This window comes from Bombus pascuorum, chromosome 1, assembly GCF_905332965.1.
Source record: "Bombus pascuorum chromosome 1, iyBomPasc1.1, whole genome shotgun sequence".
In the NCBI taxonomy this organism is placed as follows: domain Eukaryota; kingdom Metazoa; phylum Arthropoda; class Insecta; order Hymenoptera; family Apidae; genus Bombus; species Bombus pascuorum.
Genome location: NC_083488.1, coordinates 8,669,917 through 8,693,707, shown reverse-complemented (window position 1 = coordinate 8,693,707; position 23,791 = coordinate 8,669,917). Strand labels below are relative to the sequence as shown.

Below are 23,791 nucleotides of genomic sequence, written 5' to 3'. Positions count from 1 at the left end.
CAATCACATCAATTTTCAATCTCTTGATCCTTCGCGGGAAAACTAGATCGTTTATGTTCACTTAATTCTTTTACCGTTCTAGGTTTTCAAAACACTTGAAAAAATTCCAAGATACTTATCGAAGTCTGTACTACGTTACGCAATTGGTTTCTAAGTAACACGTCCTAAATATTTTGCAAAAGAGAAAACAAAAATTCGCTTTAAAGAGGAATACGAATGAAATTTCGTCAAGTCATGTACACAATGTTAGCGGAATATTTCATTTCAAAGGAATATGAATTTAACCAATCTATTCTTCTCGAAAACGTTCCCGACAGCAGACCACATCGTTTTACTATAAATTAATACTCCGACATCCAGTACCGGAATTTCCTCTTTTACAGTTAGATTCGTGTAAAACACGCTTGTCTCTCTTTTAAACGCGAGATATTACAATCGGAAACTTTTAATTGGGCCGAGAATTTATAGCTACCTACCGTACGAGTTTCCCATCGAGTCGTTTTCTCTCGAAACGAGACTGCCGATTATAATCACAGCAAATTACATTACGGTGGAAGATGGCCGTGTTCGACGCGTTTTTAATGACACGATCAATGACACGCCTGTACACATCAGGAGAACAATAAAATCGTGGCGGGATGTTGCGACTTGCGTGGATGTTCCTCCAGGTTTACGAGCGTAACCATCGTCGACGTCGTTAGTGGCATCGCGAAACTCATTTTCCACGACAATCGATGAGCGCTCGGAGATCTCGCAAGCTTCTACAACTTTTCACGGATTCGGATGTGTACGCGTGTGTCTGTAAAATACGATGCCACGGTCCCGGCTGGCCATTATGCTCGTTCCTTTTCCTTTCAAGCCATGGTCGCGAATAATAAATAAGCCAGCCAAGAAACGAGAGACCTGATAGTTCGATAAAAATGCGAAAGTCCAACGTCTGACGAGATATACCAGAATTCTCTGCATTTTGATATTTCAAACCGTACAATGGAATGTCTCGTTAGCGGACGTTTCATTTCGTAGAGCGGTGGGGGGAGGAATGAATTCACGCACGTTTTTGGTGTTCGCGAAATCATTCGGAATAATTAAGTGACCGACCTCAAGTCGAATCATTACGTGACTCATTCTACCGTGCATTAACGAGCACTCTGCTCGAGAATTTAGTATTGTTCTCGAACGAATAGGAGAGCCTTCTTTGGCGATTGATGGCAAAAAGATAGTATGCAAATTTATAGAAACAAAGAAATTTGAGAATTTTTATTTATGCAACTGTTTTTAGAATTATGTATGTTACAATATAGGGAGCGACCGAATAACATGTACAAGCGTGTATAAGGTGATTCCTTACGAAAAAATAACGAATTTCATACGAGGCTCCGTTCTCGAGAAAATCAATTTTCAAAATTTATCGAGTGTATCATGAATTTGGCTAATTATCGGCACGGTATGCGTAACGACCAACGAAAGATTATTCTACGTGCAAAAATAAGTCAAAAACGTGGAATAAGATTCCCGTTTAAGGCTCCATTTTCAAGAAAATGGAGTTTGAATCTGTTTAGCTAAGAATTGACCTACTACGCTATTTAATAATAAATTTCCATATTTATTTTTCTCGGAAACAAAGCATCTTGTGGAAAGATTTTGTTCTACATTTTCGATTTGTTTTCACACGTAAAATAACCTCCTGTCGATTATTTGTTCCCGTTCAGTCCGGCATTAGCCATGTTCAAGTATACTTGATAAATTTTCACGCTCGATTTTTTCCAAAACAAAGCGTCATATAAAATAATGTTCTTCTATATTTTCTTCTTATTTTCTCATAAGGAATCAGCTTATGCCTGCTCGTACGTGTTATTCAACCGCACCCTGTATAGTTAAGATATAGTTAAAATATATTATATATCCGTTAAGTGTAATAATTTTCTCATTTAGTAGCTTTAGCTTTAGAGATGAATTCAAATGGAATTTTATCCTGTTTGTTATCTTATTACGTGCATCATGTAAATTCCGACTTCGATGAAATTTTAAATTCCATTCTAAGATAGCTCACGTATTTCGATTGAAAGCACCGTCCCAATGGAAGTTCGATCGTGCGGATCAAACCACGCCGAACGATATTCCATAAAACGGAGGTAACGCGATACAGCTCCGTTTCCCGTGATATCGGTATCACTTTTCGTACCGTACGAAGAGTCTAGGCATTGATAAATTTTGACTTTCCATTATTCGCGTACGGAGCTGAGCTCCGATGCCCACTCGAAGATAAACGATTTATGAAACCTTGAAGGGGGTAACCTTGGGAAGTTGGAGGAGGTTATTGACTATGAACACTGAACACCACGACGGCCAACGCAAGGTTTTTCATAGCTGGTTTCCCTTCCCGAGAGGTCTTTTCGTCGTCGATTTCTTTAAACATCAAGTGTCTTCGATGATAGAGAAACTCAACGGAGCAGAGAACTTGGATGCTTGAGCAGTTTATTAAACGATTTATAAAAGGAAATGAACCTTCGTGATCGAGGAATACGTTTAACTTTGGCTTTTGGCGAAGGATTTTTTGACTGTTGGATTATATTATCCATAAAATTATTTTATATAATCAAGTTAGCTATATTTTGCAGATATAATTTTTGGGAGAAATTCTGAATACCCGTTATAATCTAACGCTAAAATTCTGTTCAGATTTATAAGTAATATACTATGCTAACGATACAATTCATACAGCTATCCAAGCATAAAATATTATTCTATAATAAAATAATATTATTCTATTATTAGTTGCGGTTTGATAATGTTAACCAAATCACCATGAAGCGAGTGTGTTCACTCTACTGGTGTATCTAACACCGATTGCACATTTCTACCAATGTACGCGCCAGTACAATCTCACGGGTGTACACGTTAAGAAGTTAATCAAAAGGGTTACATGCTTTGTAATAAAAAAAGAAACAATTTACACTGCAAATAGATATACGACATATTCTTTATAAAATATGGGTATAGCTATTTTATTGCATTAAATGATTCCTCCTTGAAACGAAAATTGAAACAAAAACAACTCGAAGCTCGATAAATAGAGACAGCAAATATTTTAATCGAAAAATTGCTAAAGAAAATTGAGTTAATCGACATTGACTATAGAATAGCTCGTAGACCGATTAACAGAAACCCGATCTCTCGTAACATAGTCGAACAAATCGTAATTGGTAGTCAGTCGGCCCTTGCAAGTCACGTTTCCGTTGGAACAACGATATTCCAGGCGATCCATGAACGGAAGCGGCATCGTTCTCGCGGCACGTGTTACAGCTGGAATCCTCCGTCACTCTGGCTAAAGAGTAGGAGAAACGCAAGAAGTCGAGTAGGACAGAAACCGGGGCGAAGTATATCTCAGCGAGTGCGACCAGACGATCGCCGTTCAAGCGAACGCACTCTCTAGCCGTGGGCTTAGCGTGGGCCCGAGACCTTGTCTATTTATAAAGTATACAGTGTATATGCACACACGTGACGGCGTAACGCGTCACGATTCCAGCGATGCCGGCCAGGTAGCGCGGAAAATCGAACCGCAATAAGTGATTGGTAATTTCAAACCGTTCTGCAAGGCTGTTGTCCTGACACAGAACACGTCTCAGATCGTACAGGTGCATAGATGGTATTTAACATATCTTCGAGCGAAAAGCTACGTGAATAACATTTCTTAGGTACAGAAAGACTCTGCCGTGGCCTTCTATTTTCTATCTGTATTTTTATTTCTTTTTATCGGTATTTGTATATCGCAATTTCACTTTCGTTTTAAAAGCAACTTAAGTTCAAGCACTAACTTGAACGTAAGAAAGCTTTATGTATCGATTCATTAGTCAGTCATTAGTCGATTCATTAGTAGATCAATAATCTACCACGTATTGATATGGTTTTTAAATTGTAGAATTTGCAAGTTTCAAAATTTCGAACGTTTGAAACTTGGCAGATCAAACAAAGCAACTTAAGTTCAAGCGCTAACTTGAACATAAGAAAGTTTCATCTATCGATTCATTAGTCAAATCAATAATCTGCCACGTATTGATATGGTTTTTAGATTGTAGAATTTGCAAGTTTTAAAATTTCGAACGTTCGAAGCTTAACAGATTAAACATTTAACGATACAATAATTTGCTAATATGAAGAAGCCGACGATTTAAAAATTTAACAGCTCGATCACGATGAAATCGGATTTCATCGTAATGTGAAAATTCGGAAACTCAAAACGTAATTGTTAACAAATTCAATCGCTTGACAGTTCGATATTTTTGAATATTAAAGCTTTTTTAAATTCAACAATTTGAGTATTGAAAAATTCAAATATTTCTACTCGATTAACTTCCTATGAACCCACTTTCTTGCAACTCATGGTCGACTTATAATACTCTTATTTACCTATAATATTATTTGACGTATAATAGCAGTTTCACGGATAATGAGCGAAGGATGGTTCCTCGTCCAAGAGTCAACAGGGTTCCAAGGGCACTTGTTCGATCAGCGCGGAAAGAGTTTCGTAATCCGATCGGCGACGATGTTACAGAATATTACTGATTGTATCGGGCGGTGAATTTATTGGGTACGCCGCACGGTGGAAATTTATGCGACGGAATTCAATTTACATTTATGACGGGGCCGGCCGCGTCGCGGTTGCGGCAACCTGTGCCCGCAACGAATAAACAACCAGCTCTTTATAATCTCGACCATCGTTGCTCGTCAACGTGAAACTCGACGTTCCCGTACTAATAATTCACACCTATAGGTGCTGGTTCGAGCTGGAGAATCGTGACTCTTCGTGAAAGATTTCTTCTGGCGAGAAGAGACGTGTCAAAAGGAAATGTCAGCATTATTGTGAGCAACTTTGTGTCGTAATTACGCTGATGGATTCGCGATGACAGTGTAGATGGATTTGCGGCCTATTTAGCTCGGATTTACGCAACTTTCATTGATCAGGTTTCTCTGAACGTGAGATTGATTATTAGGGACTTTTAAAGGTTCTTAGGAGGAGTAAAAAGGATTTGGAATCTTTTAATTTTCAGACGTTCGAAGTTTCAAATTTTCAAGCCAACGAATCGCTTAATTTAAAAATCTTTGAGTTTCTGAATTTTTGAGATTTTGTGTTATTGACATTTTTTATTTTTCTTTTCCTTTTTTTTTATTGCGTTCATAAAAATATGATAATAATTCCATAATTATTCATAGTGCGCAAAGTGAGATATGAATACTTAGAGGTTTCAATAATTACGCTATTCAGATTAATTTTTCTTAAGTATCCTAAGACATTTTTATCAGTGATTAATGAACTCTATATTATACTTGCTTAAATAGTATGGATGGTACTTGAAGGTGGTCCTTGAAATTGTTAGTTTAGTTTAAGTTAGGCTTGTGCGCGAGATCAATTGATTGTTCAAGGCTAGTCGGGAATGATCATGATATTTATAAGCTTGGTACGTTTTATGTTTTATGCTTGTAAATGATAGAATGATATAAACGTAGATGCAATTACTGTAATTGCAGCATAAATCACATTAGAAAACGATTTTAATATCTATGGATATACTAGCTACGTTAGTTAATTATTATTGAAGGCAGTTGTGAGAGGAATTCTAACGAAATTCCAGAGAATTTCCAAAGAACGATAGTTGAGGATGATGAAGTCGTTGACATAAATTTTTCCATTATTTCTTCGCTCTTTTCTTGAAAGCGATTACTATATCAAACATGTATTAGTGTCTAAATTATTCGTGCTCGCATTCTCTGAGTCAAAAAAATCACGAAAGATCGAAAACTATACGAGAAAATTAAAACAGGATAACTTTTTCCCTGATTTTCCTCTTTTAATTATTAAATTACTACTAAACGAAACTGCTGATGAAAATGTAAATTCCTAGATTAATAGGTGTTTTACCTAAGTCATTTAAAAGTACGTAATATGTGTACAAAGTTTTATAAACCTAAATATAGTTGATATGATAGTCAATATCTGTTAAATATCCACGAGACAGGTAAAAACAGTTAACTGTAAACCAAACAGGGATACATTTTTTAACAGTTTTTTAATTGCTTTCTATCCGTGACATTTTTCAGTTATGTCTACGTTTATTATTTTATTTATAAATTAACCCATTAAGAGCTAACGACGCGTTATTTCAGTCTGCAATTTTCCTCTCAATGAATTTACACCATAGAGTTCTATATTTTCTAGCATCGTTATTTCCTCCTCAACTTAGACCTCAACTATAATGACTTTCTATCGATTTCAATCTTAATTTATAATCATTGCTTCTTTAAAAAACACTCGAAATTTCACCAGCGTTGTTTCATCGATGATCTTTGTAAGTACACCCACGAAACGTTTACGAGAGATGGTGATACCTCGGGGGACGTCGTAATAATTGATTAAGTTTGCGTTTGTGGCGGGGCATTGGGGGCGGTTGGGTGGCCGGTTATAGCTGTCGGGCAGCGGCGCTTGTTGAACTATGGAAACCGTTTCAGCCGGCTCGGCCTACTTAGGCCACCTTTGTATTTTTAGCATTAGGGTCACACCGTACGTCGTACGGTCGGCTACCGTGCCACACACCATCCTGCCTGCCTACCTTCCTTCCTTCCTCGCCATTTCAAAAGCGTAGCCTCCTCTTCTGTTTGTCGTGTGCCGGGCGTGACGTGACGCGTCGCTCGTGCGTGGGTGATTACAACGCGGCCCAATACAAGAAGAAAACACTTTGCTCGAATGAAGAGGAACAGGCAAGAACGCGTGTGTCGTTCAACCTACCTCGACGCCCCTCGCGAGGATGAAAGTTATTGGATAATTGGACGCGAGACGTCGCGCGTATATGTCCCGTAAATTTCAACCTCTTTCAGATTTTCTTGCTGTTCGTGTGAGAGCCTCTTTGCATGAACAACGTTTATGCGTTTCCAAGATATAGTTTATGGATGGTTGTTGTTCGTTGTGTTGCGTCGCGTTCGGTCGTGCTTGAAATCGACGTAATCGACTATTGTGAAAATGCTAGAACTACGCTATGACGAATGTGAATATTGAATTTTTTGTGCTTTTTAAATTTTCGAATGTTTTAATTTTTAGATTCTCGATTCTTGAAGTTTCCTAATTGCAAAACTTAGAACCTTCGAATCTTCTAATCTTTTAAATTTCCTACTTCGCAAACTTTTAAACTTTCAAGCTTTCAAATCCCAAAATGGTTTCTGAATCTTCCGATTTTCGAACTATTCAAGTCGAAGTTGCTGCTGCAATACGTAGGCAACTCCACTTTCCAGTCGCTTCGACGAAACCCGACTGAGAATTAAATATTTCTCTAAGAAAATTGTAATATTATTATATATAGTAATAATATATATAATAAAATAATATAATAAAACGAATATAAATTCGTGGACGACGTTAATTACCTATACACACATAAATTTTTGCACATTTATATACGAAACTTGCGCCCTTATCTCTCTTCCGATAAATAAAATTGATATATTAGAACTGTGTCCGTTATTACTATAGACGTTTCAATGACCAGATTCTAAAGTTTTTCAAAAGAAACTAAATTTTCAAACGAAGATGGATTACACAGAGCTTACAGCCGGAAGCCTTGAATAGAAACGACAATACAAACCCATACCATAAAAATCTGAAAAATATTTAAATATTTATTGTCGAAAGGTAGTATTCGTGTAGCTGTCTGACGAAAGATTAACTTTTGTATTTCAGAGTTATCGAAAGATCGCGCGACAAGTGAGTACACCAGATAGCGCACCAGCAGGCTTAGGTAGTCCACAGGCTGGAATAGGCGGGCTGCAACAGCATCAGCAACAACCACAACAGCAAACGCAACAAACGCTTCATCAGCCGGATCCCATGCAGCAATCCAAGGACAATCTGAATCCCGCGGCGAACCAACAAACCGGGGCACTTAGGAACGGAAATCCTCCGCCTCCTGTCGTTTCTATGGTAAGTACACACTCGGTTTCCTCTTATACATTACAAGATACTCTGAACGTTATATGTTTCGAATATCTGTTGAAACGTGTGTCTAATGTTCTTCGAATCTTCTTCTGATATCTATGACACGTAATCTCCCGTAAAACGTAGGTAAATCCTATTGCGGGGAAATTTATTCATAGAGAAGAATATAAAACTGTAAGAAATTGTCATGTTTTGTGAATAAATTGTACATAATAGGGAAACACGTTCAGAGAAGGGAAACATTAATTTATCTTTATACGAAGAATATCTCGTGCATTGATGAGATACTAGAAATAATCATAATATTCCAATTTTTATAGATGTTTCAAAATCGTACGTATTGGAATAATTGTAAAAGAGAAAATGACAAAAAAATGAACAAATTATGAAAATATAATTTTTGTAGAAAAAGAATATTAATTTAACTATACATGAGGAATATTTCACACGTCGATACCCAAAAATACTAGAATTAATTAATCTGTTAAGTATTTAAACTAAATAAATGATCATCACGCGCAAACACACAATTCTTCAAATTTTCAATACTTTATCTTCAATAAAATATACATGATTAACGTATTATCCTAAAATAGAAAAGGAGCGAAGATGTTACGTAATTGGATTGGAAATTTGTAAATATTCTGCTTGGAAAATTTCTTATCCGGAGTATTAGCCGGATTCTAGTTCGCGTGTTAGAGAGATCCAATTGTCTGGCACGATCTCAAATGGAGTTGAAAATCCTCGATGAGATTACAGGCGTCTTGGTCCCCAAGGATAACATCGATCCCTTCCTGCTTAGCCACTCCTCTCCCGTAATCTGGCACAGTATATCGGCATGTAACACGTAGCACTTGAGGGAATAAACAGTACGGCCCTATCGGTATGGCCCCTTGGTGTATTTCGTGTATGCCAATGCTAAACCGAGGCCAAGGACCTTGACCTAGACCATTGCGGTTCATTACTTCAATTTGTCTTCACCCTCCAAGGGAATACGCTTGCTCCTCCCCCGCTGTGTTCCACAGATTGCGTTTCACCAAACCAAAGAAAGAACCAAAGCAAAGCAAAAGTCGTTGCTTTCAAGAACCAAAGCAAAGACTCGCGGTCTTTTCTTTTGAACGAACTGAAGCCTACAATTTGTAATTTTTGTTAAGAGCGAAAATAACATCTTGTAATTTTGTTTTAAGGAAGTTTTATTAGATAGTGAAATATAATCAAAATTTTATATTAAAGTTGCGAAGTTTTCTAATAATAAAAAATTATGATTGATTAGAATATACATTTTTCAGATTATCTTACTCTTCAGAAGGGATAACAGGATTGGAAATTTTATTAAAGCAGGAGTTATTAAATTTTCAGAGTTCCCCGTTGATAAAAGATTCGACTAATTGGAACATAAATCTTGCAAATTCTCCAAGGAGGGTGATAAAATACAAAATATCGTAGAGCTTCTATTAAAGTTTTTACCATAAATATTATAAAGTTTAATACAAATTTTCCAAATTATGTCACATTTCCAGCAATATCTCTAACTAAAATTGAAAATAAGGAAGATTGGCAATCTTTCGTCCAATTCCAAAATTATAGCCAAATTTCCACCATATACTACCTTTCAAGATAGATTCTACTTACATAAAAAAAAAGAAATAAGTTTTCTTAATGGGATATGATAGGTTCATTGATGATGGAACGGTGTATCTCCTAAGTCAGATGTTATTAATGTTAGAGAAATTATAACTCAAAGCAATTAGACTTAAAACGGTTAAAATTTCATCCTCATAGAAATTCTTGCAGAGGATAAAAGATCTTGAAACGTATGTGTTAGTCTCGAAACAATGAAAATCTCATCTTCGTACAAATTCTCACAGAAAATCTGTAATATCAAAGAACCTGTAGTTCCATTTAAGAAAAGCAACAAAGTTCTAAAAAATGAAAAAACCTCCTCAACTCTCGCATGAAGCAGCAACTTGCACCGGTATAAACCAGTCTTTCAATCTCGAGGAGCTTCCTCGACGAGCGTCATCCGGACTGTCACTTTCAACGAGGCCGAGAGGAAGAGGAAAGTCGATCGAGGAGTAGGTTGAAACGTCGGAAGGAATGCGGTTCTCCGCGATCGTTTCGAGCTTGTGCATCCTCTCTCTGGGTTCTCTTTGGCCTGGTACTGCGAGGTTACTGGGCAAACCAGTCTGTCCAAGCGCGAACCGACTCTGTTTTCTGCTGACGAACACGTGTGAAGATTATCCGTGTGCAAAAATGCGCGTGTTAAACCCGTGATGACTGTGCCGTGAACGAGGTACCAGTCGATCCGCGACTCGTCCGGTTCGACCACCGTCCAAGGCTGTCCCGTTCAATCCTGAGTTCAATTTTCTCCCTTCTGGCAGAAGAACGCGTTTCTAGAACAAGTAACGAGCAAACGGCGAAAATTTACCGCTCCGTTACCATCAACCATCGTCAGAGACACGCTAGAAATTAATCCTTTACTCATCGTCTTCTATTCTTGTAATTTCTTCATTGAAGGTGTAAGAAGTTGATTACAAAAATGTTTACTTTTTCATATTTGGTTTTCAGAATTGTTCGCTCTAGGCTTTGATTTATTTACAAATGATTTCGTTCTTATTTCAAACCATCAAATCTTCCGGACTTCGCTCGTGCCATGAATTTAGGCTTGCAATGTATACGCTTTCGTATACTGGTTAATCCTTTCTATAAAAAAGGCTTCCAAGTTCATTCTCTGCATCGTACAACGCTCTTCATCCTCCGAGCAACGTCTAAGAATCTCCTCAAAAAGCTCTTCCCAACGAACATCTTCTTCCTCACTCGTAGCCAATGTTGTCCACGCTGAAAATCTAAAATTCTTTATCCATTCTATCAAGATACAAATTACACTCTTCTTACATATGGACAAAAGGCAGGGATACAAGCACGTGTGCATGATCTCTTTGATGATTTTTTTTTCCTCCGTAGAATCTCGAAGAGTGAAAAACAACGACAGCGCACCCACGGAAGGAATCACGGAAGATAGAGATAGGTATCGGCACTTTGCTCCACGCCGTTGGCACCCTGGGTGCGTCGATGTGCCAGGCTTGTTCCTCTCCGCCCGTCATTCTCCGCCTCCAACCCCGCTGCCACCTCTTGCTCCTCTCTTGATACTGCTCGCTTTTCCTTCCCCTCTCTCTGCTTCTCTCTGCCACTGCCTCTGGGACGTTCCCTTTTCTCTACCCCTCATGGCGTGGTCGCTGTCTCTCTCGCTAGGTCGGTGGTTCCTGTTCCTGCGGGTATTGATTCGCGTTGGCGGGCGGTCACCGCCCCCATAGTCGCTGTCTGCCGGTAGTCTACCCTTGCTCCGGCGTTATGCTGTTATTTCGGCAGCCGATTTCCTCGCAGCCCTTGTCACGAGGCAAAAAACCGCGAAAACGCGATAGCCAGCCAGTGCTCGCGCCGGATCGACACGCTACCTCGGTAAGAGCACCGTTCTTCGCATCGCGATACTTCTTCCTTCGTATCCTGCTTTTTTCTCCCCTATCCTCCAATGGTTCAATCTTTAAATCTTCTGTTGGATAGAATTGCCATTTCGGTTTCATTTTATCGTTCTTTCTTTTTAGCGGTGAGACAGGAATTTTTAGAGCGCATTTTCTTGGTAATTTTTAGGTGAAGAAATGAGAAACGAAGGAATTAGAAAATTAGAATGGAAAGTTATTCAAATGTCTAAGAAAGGACATTGATTTTAAAACACAGGTCAATCAATTTTTAAAAAATGAATTTTCTATGAATTTTCTTCCCCTTGTGATAAGTATATTTTCATGTATTCGTTCGCATATTTTTCGTTTATCTTATCTTATCTTTGTTTTTCCGTACTTTGCTCACCGCCAATTCCAAAGCGGAAAAATGTATAAATCTAAAAATACACAGAATGCAAAAATATATGGAACATGCAAACTGTAGTATTTATCATATCTACTAGGTGAAACACATTTTTATCTGCACTGCATTGTTTAAATTACATTCACAGAAATATGAATTTCCGTAACTATATGTATTCCAGTAATCGCTATCCATTCAAAATCCCATTCCACCTTTACCATTCGCATCTCCAGTTTCTCCACGAGCTAAGGACTGATACAATAGCTTGTGATCGTCTTAGATAGCTTGATCGTCTTAGGAAGCTTAATCGAGGTTGGAATAATTGCGACAAAACGCCGTGTCGCAGTCGATGATAGTCGACAAAGCAGCATAGCGACTGAACGAACGTACCAGAGGGCGAGCAGAAAGGGCAGCACGACGCGAATAAAGGGCTCGTGTTCTCGTGGAAACACGTGTTTCGTGCCGCGTTCCGGCGCGCTTGGCACACTCGCGTTATAAACGACGGGCCACAACGTTAATCGCGCGTTTCACCCCGTGTTAAACGAGGCTATCTGAGCGCGTAAACGCGGTCAGTCCTGCGATACGATAATTGGCAATATCGTCGCCGATAAAGGAATCAACGTTACAGCCGGCCACCCGGCCCGACGCACAATTATGCAGTAAACCGAAACCGCGAAACGCGGCACGCTCGTTGTCCGAATGCACGAATTGCGTCCGACCGCGAAGCACGTGCGGTTTTCGCTCTGTCGCGATCCACGCACACGCCTTTGCGTACAATTCAGTTTGCTTTCTGCTTCTGTCACACGATTACGATCATTTTCTACGAATTAGATGTATAGTATATAGATATAGTATATAGTATATAGTATATATTAGATATAGTATATAGAAAAACGTAGAAAAATGAGTAAAATAGATGTGGCAGCTTCTTTCATGTATACGGCCGTGAATTGATTCTAATTGCTTTTAGATCGAGGAATGCTGCTTACTTGCATCGACTGCATTTACAGTTTGCTACATCGGAATGTTTAGAAAGGTTTGCGTTATTCGTGGATAACTTTTAAATTGAGAGTATTGGAAATAGCGTGAAAAAGACGAACAGTTCCAATTGTATTTTCTTGATCGGAATTAAGCATTGCAACGCTTACAGAAGTATCAAAGATTAATTACGAGATTAGTGACAAATTAGGGATATTTTAAACAACATGTTTGGAGAAAGTGTGTTCGAACTAATGGAATTGCGGATTGCGATTAACGTCTAAGGATTATTTTGTAGAAGAATCTTAAATATTATAAATATGTAAATGTCTCAAGTTTAGACAGTGTATCGTCGAACTGCGTCTGTTCAAAGTTTTAAGACACGAGGTAAAGATCGCGCGAAGTAACAACAACTGTTGGTGAACACTTGTGTCGCGGAGAATGTTTAAAGAATATATTTGAATCTCTAACGGTTCGAGGAAAAAATAGTTGCGCTACTTATGGAGCAGAAGGTTGCCAGCAAGGTATACGACTAAAAGAATGTGTGCATTTAAATTCTTGATAAGTTCTAGGAAACGTAATGGTGCTACTGAGAATCGGTTCTACGAGCATCTAAAAAGTGATTAGCCTCGTATCGACGTAAATTTTAAACAGAAAGTCGAAAATCATAGAACTAGAAAGTTAGGATGTTAAGAAATCAGAAAATTGGGAAATCGTAGATTGAATATTGAAAAATCCGGGATCTGAGAATTCGATAATATCAATTATTGGAAAATTCCAAAATTCGGCAATTGAAATTTCCGGAATAAAAATTCGCTACAGTCGTTTCATTCTTGAAACAAGCTAGTTCCTACAATTTTCGATATCTAGGTTTCAATCCCATGGCTATATCCTTTATCCATACCCAATTCACAAACCACCATGAATTTCTCGACGCACGTCGATCTCAATTTCACCGCCGGACGCAGTGGTCGAACCGCGGACGAAGAATAAGCTCGCTCGCATTCCCTAGAGAAAAAGCACGGAAGGTGTAAGCCCACGGCTTTGTTTCGAGATTTTTTCTCGTTCTCCTTTTCTCTCTACGCGGAATCGTTTGAGGCGCATTGTTTTCGCCGAAAGCGAGCCAGTCGTGAATAAAACCGTCGGCTAAGATGTAGATAGCGCGGGATACCCGTTTCTGCTGTCCCCTTTCCTGTTTGCCAATTCTTTCTCGTAGGCTCGATTTAAACACGCCGGATTGTGCGCGTATAAATCCCCTGTCCCCCTTGCTCCTCAGGGGTGAGACGAAAAAAGGAACGAAGACGAAAATTCCGTCGAAAAGCTATCGACAAAAGCGTCGAAAATTTTATGGCCCCGATACAGCATCTGTCGACGAGAGTATCCTCGAAAGGAACGTTTTAACGAATGAGCATATAAATCTTGCGTCGAAAAACCTGAAAGAAAAGAAGTACGGATAGAGTGCTTGAGAAAGTATCGTCGAACTGATAATTTCAATATCCAGACTTATATTCTTTTTTCCCTCCATGAAGAATTGTATTATTCGTGCGAGAATTATATTAACCGTTGTAAATTGTTCGTGTGTTTATCAATCTACGCCTTGAAATGTTTTAATATCAACGTACATGAGAATCTTAAAATGAGCAGATGTGGTAAAAATATTCTTTGAGAAAAAATATTCTTAAAAGTTGTAGAAGCGCGAATCAATCGACAATTCCTCCACCGCGAACTTTATATTACAGTTAACCTTCTTGTGTAATATAAAGCATTTTCATAAATCCATCAGACCATTCAACGTCAACGTAAGATCAGCTCAAAGCAACAAACTAACAAACTAACCGTCGTGTCTTAGGAATAAATTCAGATCGATTTCGTAGTACGATTGCAAGGTAACGGTGAAATAGAAATTTACAACGAGCCAGTCCTCAACCCTTTCCCTTTCTGCTTGTCGCCGTCGGAAAAACGATGGACGTATCGGAGGCCGCGGTTACCGCTCTCTCGTAATCGTCGCCCAACATATAAACAACGCGATAAAAGCTGTTTTACTGCGCAAACGATTCCGTTTTTATCGGGTTTCATGGCATGTGTCGCTCGCTGATCGCTGTGTTAGAAGCGACGAAAAAAAAGAAGACAACAAGAGAGAGAAGAAGAAAAGGGAAAAAAAGAAGAAAGAAAAAGAAAGTCATATTAAAGCGATACGCAAAAAACAGAAAAAAGATCGTTTAGCACCGTTATCTGTCGTACCACCAGAGGAAAGGGCTGCAGAAACGAGCTCCAATGGGGACATCGCGTTGATAAATGAATTTTCGTTGCGATCATCCGCGCGCACACGCAACGGATCGCTTAATGAAATAAGCGTATCGATGCGGGACTGATTGCTGTGGCTAATTCGTCGATAAATTTGCAGCCCCCTCTTGTTTGAGTCCGATGAACGACTGCCAGGGCTTCGAAGATGAAACGGGGAATGGAAAGGGCCGTAGAACGTTGGCAGAGAGAAAAACGGACAGAGAACGGTGAAATTAATTTCTGGTTCGATTTTCAAAGCGGTTTAAATTCGCCCCTGCCGTCACGCGTTTCGGCCAGCCTACGCGTAATCGAATATCGGTCGATCCTCTCGCCAATGTTCCCCTCGTGATCATTCGCGGATGGAACAGGTGTGTACATGGGGTAATTATTCGTTGCGTGTACTGGGGCGGGACTGTTAGTTGGGGAAGATGAAGAATTTTTTTGTATAGCATGGGGTTGATGGGGTGATGCATGGGGTTGATAGAGCGAGGCGGAAGTATTTTGTCGAGGAAGGAACTGAAAATTCCTTGGATTCTTTTTCGTAAAATTGACAGAGAATTATGGGGTGGAGTAGAAGTAATGATCGACCTGTTACGGTTTTTAAATGTTTCAGGTTTCGATCTCATTTTAGTAACAAGCTAGAAAATAACTTTGCATGGTTTCAGAAAATTGTTAATATACGATTGGTACGAGACAGCACATATGTCAATAGCTTGTAGGTAACTTGATAAGAATTCTTGTAAGGTTACGTGTATTATAAGAATAGGGTTGAGGGTTTAATTATGCCAGCCGTAAAATCGGATAAATGTAACGATGTAATAATATGTTTAACCTTTTACGTGACAGACATAGGTCTGATGCGGATCGTTCACGCTATATTCTTATCCCAAAAAAGATGGGAGTGGCGAATGAGTTAAAAAAAGAACACGTGTATATCGCAAACATTGTAACGTTGGGTTATGCTTACTTTAAAATATATCATTATAGCATAAATCAATTCTTAATTATTTTTTACTTTTACCGGTATATAACTGATTATTACGATATTTGCTGCTCATTATTTCTTCTTCTTTGGAATTAACTACATTTTATAATCTTTGTGAACAGTTTCTAAATTTTATTTAATTTTATCATATTGGTCAGAAGGCATAAAGAATTAAAAACAGGAAGTTGTAGTAAAATCGAACTACTCGTAACAGAAATGATCACTTTACCAAGCTCATTCGCTTCGCGTTAATTTTCTAACGTAGGCAATCAGAAATCTAATAAATTATTCGAAAATATCGAAGCCTTGTCGTTGTTACAAAGTATATTTTCATCATTCACTGTGAAGACGTTGTGAAGGAAACGACAAGTAGGAAAATGTAGCCTACGGTTTGAAAGGCTGAAAGGTTTCGTTTGGTTGATTCGTGAAGTGGTTGGTAGCCGGGGAGGAGAGAAGGATGCGTGTAAAACACGATCCTCGACGTTCTGACGTGAATAAAGGAGGCGTTGTTGCTGGTCGCGAGCGCGCACACGCCTCTAAAGTGGAAGCTATAATGGGGGTTTAAATTATGTGGTGTCTTAGAGGTGCGCTGAACGAGCTCGTTGTACACGTGTCGTATTGTTGAAGTGAACAGCTTTATCGCTTCGAGGGCTAGCCTCTCTTGCTGAGATTGCATTAAATTTTACCAAATTCTACTCTGTAGAATTTCATTAAAAATTATAATAATAATATAATTAAGATTTTGTTATCCTTTCAAGGGAATTATCGTTTTGTCAAATTAACCTTCTTTCTTTCGTTTTATGGAGTAATTAAATAAGTTGTAAGATACGATAACGTAATTGTAAAAAATAATTACGAAAAATCCAGTACAATATTTTTCACACCTGATTTCGAAGAATAATTGTAAAAAATGATTTCGATCGTTGCACGTGTTTTTCTCTTCCAGACAAAATCCTCTTTTAAACAACCTACCTTAAAGAATAACCCGAAAATACGTCGAGTCAAGCTCACCAAAATATTCCAAGCGCGTAGGTCTGAAAAAGTCAGTTAGAAATTTAAAGAACGAGCAAAACACAAAGCCGTAAAGTTGAAAACAGCGGAACAAACAACGTCCAAACTCGATAATCCGAAAGATCCATTTCACTCAAAAGTCACGTACACGAACGAACAACCTGTTCATCTTGAAAAACGCGGCAATGGCTCGACTACCCTACATCTTCCCGTTGCATCCTCGTTGGGACCGGATACTCCATCACGCGAGAAGCGGCGAAGCGTTCCGTGAATCATCGAGAGAAGCCCAGGAACCAGTCACCGGCGCTCGAGCACGTCGAATGGAAAAACGAAGAAAAGGAAGAAAGGAGCCGGAACGGAAGGGTTCGAGGTCATTGAACAGCTCGCTTGGCGAAGTTCCTCGCTGGCTGGGCTTCAAGTCAGAGAAGGAGCCACGCCGTGAGAAAGAGGAAGACCGACAAGGAGGGAGGAGCGTGGCTCCTGAGGGTTATGTTTGGGTGCTGTCGCGGCACATCCCGTTTTATCACGCCTCGGGTTTACGTTGCCCTAGGTCACGATGTCAAGAGAACGGAAGGATTTTCCCCCTGAGAGCTCAACGCCACGGTCGAGACTCGCTCTCACACAGAACTAGACAGAGAAAGAGAGGCCAGATAGAAGGAGAAAGATAACGATAGGAATGGGAGAGAGTGGTAGAAGAGGAAAGGAGGAAAACACGAAGGAGAAGCCAGGGGAAGGTGGCTCGCTGAGGGATCGCTGACTCGGTTGGCGAGACGCCCGACTCTTCGATGCTATCAACCTCGACCACAAACACCGATTCACGGCCACTTTGGGGGTTCCCCGGAGTTTCTCGGCCCACCAACACCTTTCACGCTCTCCTGGACCACTCCACGCGACCCACTTTTTCAACCATCCACCCCGACAACTATGGATTTCCTGGCATCACGCGGACCTAGGATATTCTACGTGCTTCCCCAGCGTTCTACGATCCTTTCTCCGGTTCGTTTTCACGCGCAGTATTGGGTCGGAGGGAAAGTGATGTCGGTTTTTGATACTGCTGACACAGCTAGCTTCAAACGACTCGTACGTCGTATACGTTTATGATAATACTGTTTTATGAGGACGGTGTTCTGTACGTGTAGATGTTAGTAAAATATCAGTCATAACTTTGCCCCGTAAAGTATACGTGATATAACGATAGCGTTTCTTGTTTCTGATAATTTCAAATTTAAAGAAGATCGTTAGGATTTACAGATTACAACGAATTTGTACAATGTACACGTACATGTATAAACTATTCAAGAGGATGAGGAAGTTAGTAAATTGGTGAATAGTTGTGATATTTAAACAAAAATTACCGTGCTCTTATATTGTTTTGATAAAGGGGATGGAATTTTGGAAACCTGAAAGTAATGTACGAGCGATTATAGGTTTGATGGATCAAAAATGGAAGAATAGGTGATTTCGGAATAAGCAGGATTTTTTTTTTTTTTAACGGCTATTAATTATCGTTTCATCGACAGCACTGAATAAACCACGTACAACTTGTTGCTTCGTCGAAAATGGATTTTATCAGCGTTTCAATTAACAACAATTACTTGATTCAACGTTGAGCTATCATCTCTTCATCACGAGCTCTAAAATCATTTAAAAATTACGAAGAGTGGAGAAATTACCAATATTACTTCTTATAAAGACATATTAAAATATTTTAACGATTACATCTTTCATCTTTATAAATCTTTGTCAACTATATCTTTGAGCGTAACTGATTCTTTCCACTTTTAGATATTTTATATTAAAATATACTCTTTCTCTACCAATGAAACAACCAACAAAAACGTACACACGTATCACGTTCTTTTTCCTGCGATCTTCAAATGGTAAATAGAACGTTTTAATTACGTGTTTGCAATAAATTCGTTCGAAAATCTTGACACGATTCGATCTGACAATCGGTATCACGAGAAACGTGCTCAATTTCCACGGCCGAATATCCCGAGGAAATTTCACTTCCTTGGTCATAGGCAATGGGATTACCGTCGTAACTCAGTTAATTGAACTGTGCCGCGTAACGAGGGTAATAACCCGCAAAACGGTTCGTAGCGGGCGTTCAACGCCAGATAAACACGAAATGCACACGAGGCGACACTGTGGCACGCGATACAACTTTTATTTCAAACGTCTATTTGATTTTCACCCGTGTTCTGGAATTTCCATCGAATTTTTAAGTGTCAACCGCGAGACACAATTATCCGGGACATTTTTCTGGCCGTCTAGATAATTTTACCTTTCACGACCCTTCGATAACACCGATGGAACTTTCCACGAAAACGTCGACAAATATCGGAAAATTTATGAGGCATTTGAAAATCGTAACAGACTTAAATCTAATGGAAATAGAGATACAGATAACAGACTACAAAATGTTTTTTAATATTTACATTTATAATTTGTAATTATTAGACTGTGAGTTTCTATAATATCCTTATGAGTATCTGTTATTAAACAAGTACGTAGAATTTAGAGATTTCGATGATTATACAGAAAAGAGCGCTCTTTACCGATTTCGATGACCTTGAAATTAATTGTCCAGAACAATATTCTGAATAATTTTTTTCTATACGTGTAACCGCTGCATGATCTTCGTTTTCCATGTATTCGTAAAAAGCTTCGATCAAATCTAGTTTCTGTTACAGTTGATTCTGCCATATAGATGATAGTATTTTTATGCGGTACATCCGAAACTTAAATCATCGACGTTAATCTACTGTAATATAAATAAAGAAAGGTAAATGAATAGGTTATAGCTTGAGTTACAGTTAGATGTTTGAATTAATATCCGACCGCCGTGCCACGAGATTGTTGGTAACGCAATCATGACTTAAGTTTCATTTCGTACGATTTTATACTGTTGAAGTGATCGCCACTTCTAAGAAAACTCTATATCTGGTCTTCGGTTTTCTCAAACGCTAAGGTGATCGATAGCGCATAGACAAAAGAATGCGTCGATGACAGACCATAGGCGGTACACGTACGACCTTGGTTTTCAGGGTTCTTTTAGTTTCAGGGTAACATTGCTAGCGTGTGTACTTTAATATTCACAATATATATATATACTTACAATACCTTACAATTTACCCACGCGTTTCTTTGATACCACATACATCAAATAACCTTAATATATACGAATGTCGTAAATTCGATTGTTACTATTTATTATTTATACATAGCATGATAAGAAACATAAACTAATAACATCTTGTGTATGACTAAAAATACTAAGACCGTGCGTGGTATCATTATCAGGTTACGTGTAGGGGACATGTATACATGTATCTGCTGAGTCTAATTATTAGTACGTACGTGACGAGTAGACAAATAGGACACAGTGCAACATTTCATGCATCGATAAATTCATTGCAAATTATTTCACGCCAGTATTGCCATTTGCATTAAGCGGCCGAATATTTAGCCTAATTCATTTTTCTTCTTTATTTGCGGAATATTTAAAAATGGTAATCTCTCCCGTCAATCGAATTAAGTTCGAATTGAACTATTTAAAAATTGGCATGGCTATTCTAGTATGAAATGTAATCGTAAGGTAAATTGTACTAAAGTTTTTCTCGGAAACTAAGGCTGAATAGCGGTAACATGTGTAGGAAGAAAGTTGTTCAGAATGTTGATCTTGATAACATATTTCAAGGTCATTGAAATCAGTGAAGTGTACCTATACATTCTTGCATATTGAAATTTTCCACAAACGCATAAAGGTTCGTGGTCTGGTAATTGAAGTAAATAAAAATTCTAAATTAAGCTATATATTATAAATGAATAGTTTAAAATGTAGAATTTAGCGCTTGGGATCTAAAAAATTGGAATATAAGGAGAATTTAGAATTCATGAATATATTAATTGAACTTTTCAATTAAAAAGGACGAAAACGCTGATAACTAAAAATTCCTTCTGGACTATTCCCCAAGTTTTCTTTCTCAAATATTCGACAGAAATTCAGACCCTTGAATTCGAAATTGGATAATTTTGTAGGAAATTATTCCCGTAATTAAAGTCGAAGGAAGTCACGGTAAAACTTTCTTTTGGCGTATCTACTTTCGGATACTCTTACAATACTTTAATATTCTTTAAAATATGTACATAACTTTGTACATTTTTGCCATTTTAATTAGCGAAACCCTTTGTACACCTACGCGTACACCCAAATACGATACAATCGCATTAATTAAAATCTCAAAATTCCTACGAAACAATCAATACCTTCCAACATAATACACCTACCAGTGTATATACGTTTGTCAACATTTCCTTTCTTCTTCTCGGACGTACACCCACGCCTCGAGCTACGCATAAGTATAATATTCTGAAACAGCCTATACACAGTGACAAAGAACGGAAAAGAGAAATTCTCCAGCTGTGCGAGTGGTCACGTTGAATATTTCATTCGCTCGGTGATAACCGGCCAGGAAATGTTGAACAAGAAAAACCGAATGAGTACGGCAGAAGAAGGACAAAAAAAGCAGATGAAATAGTAAAAGGAAAAAGAAAGGAGAATAAAAGAATCGTGGACTGGGAAAGAAATTCCCGAACTCCGCGAGGAGACATCTTTTATTTAAACGAGCGTGTTCGGGGCCGGCGGGGCGTACTTTGAAAAAATCGATCGACGAGAAACGAGAGACGCTTGGGTACGCGGGAGAAAGTGAAATAGAATGACAAAGCTCGTCGGTGGTGTACGGACGAGCAAGCTGATCGTTCGTGCTCGTTGCTTTCGTTTTGTACGAAGTTTTATAGTCCGGTTGCGAGTTTGCCAGTTGTTGCCCTCCTCACCATCCCTCCTTTTTAGCTCTTTCTCCATCTTTTTTCCACAATCTATTTGCGGCACTGTCCATCTTCCTCTATCATTCCTTCGTCGTCCTCCGTTCTTCTTTCTCGAGTTTCTCGTTCGCATCCAATGAGCTTTTCCCGTCCTCGTCCATCCGTTTCTTCGCGGGGAAGCCATCTCGCTCGCGAACCACACGCAGATACATGCGGATCGAAGCTGAAGGCCCTCTTTCCCTCTCCTAACAAGCAGAAAACGGTAGTGATGGCCGCAACACGGAACTCGAGCAAGGTTGAGGACTGAGTAAATTTTGAGCCGGATTCGAAGGAATTCGAAAGAACTTCTCTTCTCTTCGTTTCCCTTTCTGATTGTATATTTTCTTATAGTAATATATTATCTATATGTGCATAAACGTTCTATTTATATTAAAAACGTTTTCATGTATATTATAAATATTAACGAATCGAGCAATTAAATTGATAGAGGTATGTTATGTATAAAGAAAGATTTGAGAAAATGATGTAAAGCCGAGAAGCTGTCCTAAGCTGATAAGGGAGACCTATATGTAATAAATGATAAATAATACATAATAAGAAAGATTTAAAACTTTGGTCAGGATTGCAGGAAGGAATTTTTAATTCTTCGTAGAGAAACTGGACATTTCGCTCTTAAATTTCTTCTGAATTCCTACTTCTACTAGAAGAAGTTTCAGATGTTTGACTTAACGAATGGTTGCATAAGGTAGCAAAAGCATTTTTTTCAGATTTTCTGGGAGCTTGGTATAATAAAAGAATTAGATTTGGATATAAGCAAGCTAGTTCGTCCATGGAGACCAAAATTCGATATATTTTTTATTTTGAATTAATATAGGTATATCGAAACAGTATGTTTATTATTTGAAATTCTGAATGCAGTCGCAACAAAGAATCTTTGAAATTTTGTGAATTTAAATGAGAGGAATCAAAGATAGATTTGATTAATTGAAGAATCGAATATTAATATAATATTGAAAAATGGAAATTCAACTTTAGAAGGGAATGAGGCATATAATGATGTTACTATATTTCGACATCGTTGTACATCATGCTGTAGAGATCGGAGATGTCGCAACATTTTAAGACTTTCTACCATTCTGAGAGCGGTTATAATAATTGTGTTTTTCTTACTTCGTAAGTTTTCAAACGATTCAAGGATACAGAGACGGTAGCATAAAGTTTCTGTTGGAAATTTCGGAAGACGAAATTAAATAACGCTGTATGTTCTATATTTCTTCTCTGTTATCTTTATAGTCATGCATTCGTGCGGTTGCAAAGTATAATTTTACTCTTTCGTATATTCTATATATCCTACGTCTATAACAAGGTAACCTAAATTCCCTATCAGACATCAAAATGGTACTCTTCCCAACAATTCTTCCCGTTTTATGCTACAGCTTCAAAACCTTCTTCGAGAACACGATAGGCTTCTTAAGCTTCTAGTAGAAATTTCAAAAGACAAAACTAACATCTTGAAAGATAAATTAGTGGGAGATAAATTAAGGAATTCATTTTTCTTGATATACGTACATGTTTAACTTATGTTTAATTCAGGTATAGTTCCAAAAGATACGGTGACATAACAGTCACGTACATGTAAGTACTCCATTTTCCTCTTTCTCTGTCTTAAAACGCTATTACACACTAGCTTGTTCCATTTAATGAATCCTTCTCATTTAATATCATCTGTCTCGCGTAATTAATGAACATAATTAAAAATGAAAACATAATTGCTCTCTCTAGTCTCGGTAACTTCGTACGAAGTCTTCTATCTCATATTTCTACGTTAGTTTATATACAACGATCCAGTTGAAAAGTGCAATTGC

The 23,791-nt window shown here is 38.4% G+C and overlaps 1 protein-coding gene and 1 long non-coding RNA gene across 9 annotated transcripts in view; one reads left to right on the top strand and one right to left on the bottom strand.

Moving 5' to 3' along the window:
• Positions 1 to 23,791, top strand: part of LOC132916617 (methylcytosine dioxygenase TET) — a 143,970-nt gene that overhangs the window by 102,043 nt on the left and 18,136 nt on the right. For 7 of the 8 annotated variants that reach the window (XM_060976789.1, XM_060976776.1, XM_060976758.1 and 4 more), the window contains one exon: positions 7,727 to 7,966. In XM_060976789.1, coding sequence (XP_060832772.1) covers positions 7,727 to 7,966 — 240 coding nt within the window. Of the gene's footprint in view, positions 1 to 6,310; positions 6,850 to 7,726; positions 7,967 to 23,791 lie in introns of those variants that run through there. The other variant, XM_060976807.1, reaches the window with a different exon arrangement.
• On the bottom strand, positions 3,105 to 5,181 carry LOC132914687 (uncharacterized). The gene is made up of 2 exons (XR_009659650.1): positions 4,408 to 5,181; positions 3,105 to 3,321 (listed from the first exon to the last, which is right to left on the bottom strand). It is a non-coding gene; the product is annotated as an uncharacterized LOC132914687 (long non-coding RNA).